This window comes from Priapulus caudatus, unplaced genomic scaffold (assembly GCF_000485595.1).
Source record: "Priapulus caudatus unplaced genomic scaffold, Priapulus_caudatus-5.0.1 Scaffold2084, whole genome shotgun sequence".
NCBI lineage: Eukaryota > Metazoa > Priapulida > Priapulimorpha > Priapulimorphida > Priapulidae > Priapulus > Priapulus caudatus.
Window position 1 is genome coordinate 17715 of NW_014579145.1, and position 2250 is coordinate 19964.

The 2250-nt window shown below is 42.9% G+C and overlaps 1 protein-coding gene across 1 annotated transcript in view; it reads right to left on the reverse strand.

The window, feature by feature from the left end:
* The window catches only part of LOC106818194 (organic cation transporter protein-like), a 27380-nt gene that overhangs the window by 5166 nt on the left and 19964 nt on the right, over positions 1–2250 (reverse strand). The window contains exons 4-5 of the mRNA XM_014822920.1: positions 1996–2141; positions 1322–1493 (exon numbers count right to left, since the gene is read on the reverse strand). Of these exons, the coding sequence (XP_014678406.1) occupies positions 1322–1493; positions 1996–2141 (318 nt within the window). The remainder of the gene's footprint in view (positions 1–1321; positions 1494–1995; positions 2142–2250) is intronic.

The following is a 2250-nucleotide window of genomic DNA, read 5'->3' on the forward strand; positions in this document are numbered from 1 at the left end:
CCCTCTCTCTTGCCTCTCTCTCTATCTCTCTCTCTCTCCTCTCTTCCTCCCTTCCCTCCCCTCTCATCTCTCTCTCACCCTCTCTCACACAGATTTCGTCATACATGTGTGTTAGTGTTACAGGCGTGCGACACTTACCACTGGAACATGAGGTTTAGCGTCTTCTTTCTCATCACAGGCGTTCTCACAGTATCGATGATGTTTGCCTTCTTAGATGCTCCACTCGCCATCACGATTTTCTATAATAAGAGTTTATTCGAATTACTATTAAAATCATTCATAAATGAATAGTATAATTAATAATTAAATTAATATTATTTTTATTATTAATTTATTTATTTATTTTTATTTTTTATTATTTTTATTTGTTTAGTTTACTATTATTATTATTATTTAAATTTTTATATAATAATTTATCTAGGACGTGCAGCAATACGGCAAAGCTGCGGGCTTAGTGAGTGAGCAGGAATCTAAGTTGAGTAAAAGTTAAAGTTATATCATCATAATTATTATTTCACGTTTTCATATTTAACTCTACTAATTACATATATAAGTGGAGCAAAGCTATTAAACGTTTTTTAAGCTAGGTTAAGTGAGGACCAGGAAGTTACACCGCTGCGTCATTTCGTTCAATGGGAGACTTCTTTGGGGTTCTCAGATTGACCCTGTTAGGGTACTTAATCTGCAGCTATAAATAGTGACACGGGGGCAATTTGCGGCAAAATGAGCAGGTAATGTGTCTCTACACTTTATGGGCCGGCATGTAAGGACACGTCTTAATTAGCTTCATCTAATTAATTTGTAATTATTTATTTATTCAATATTCTTGCTTTACGCTTTACCTAATATACTTAATCAATTACATTAATTAAATATAAATAAATAGATTATGTTAATTAATTAACAATTTAGTTATGTTCACGCATTCGTCCTCACCTGCACCTCCTCGTCCACTTTCCGATGGAGTTGGCTGCCGCAGCGCCTCCTGGATTGGACTCTTGCGATCTCGCTCAGCGCTGCTAACATTCGCTTCTCGCATGTCTGTTGACAATTCGCCTGCGTGCGTCCGTGCGTACGTGTGTGCGTGCGTACGTGCGTACGTGCGTGTGCGCGTGCGTGCGTACGTGTGTGCGTGCGTACGTGCGTGCGTACGTGCGTGCGTGCGTGCGTGCGAACGTACGTGGCCGTACGAGCACAACACTCATCAAAACAAAAACCGGAAACGAAACACACATAAACGAGATCAAATTGCCTCCGATTTCCATCCAAAAAATAAATCTAACCGCGTCCACGCGCATGCGCGACGATCGCTGTCCCTTACACGTAGACGATGACGGCGACGACGATGACCCAGAGTGAGATTGTCAACTGTAGATGGCGCCAGTTCTGCAGTGCCAGCGCGAGCCACGGTAGAGCCATGTAAGCGATTGCAAATCCACATTGTATGATGTTACCGACGGCGTTACGATAGGCTGGTGTGACGATCTCAACGGCTGGTGACGAGAAAAATAAAATAAATTAATTAAAAAAATATTAACTAATTAAAAGTTAATACAGGCGTTACGATGGGATGGCGTGACAACATCTACAGCTGGTGACGAGAAAATATGGAATATAATATAAACTAATAATATAATAAATGACAAATTAATAATCAATAATTGAAAATCAAAGTCTGAATTTTGAACATTTATACATACGCACGCACGCACGCACGCACGCACGCACGCACGTACGCACGCACCGCACGCACGCACGCACGCACAGAGAGAGAGAGAGAGAGAGAGAGCGAGAAAGAGAGAGCGAGAGAGAGAGAGCGAGAAAGAGAGAGCGAGAGAGAAAGCGAGAAAGAGAGAGCGAGAGAGAGACACACTCTCCCTGCTTCTCTCTCTCTCTCTTTCTCTTTCTCTCTCCCCATCTCTCTATCTCACGCACGCTCACAACGCCAAACCCACACGCATGCGCGCGCGCATACACGCGTGCGTGTACACTCACCGTACACGAACGGGATGGGCATCGAGGTGGCTCCTACGAGGAACCTCGTCAGAGCAAAGACGCTGTAGTTAGGAGCGTATGCGTTCACTGAGCCGAACACCGCCATCAGGCAGAACACCAGCAACATGCACCGTCGCCTACCGATCCTGAAATCAACCAGCGAAGCGATAGGTTGATTAATTGATTGGTTGATTGATTGATTGATTGATTGATTGATTGATTGATTGATTGTTGTTGTTGATTGTTGCTGATTGT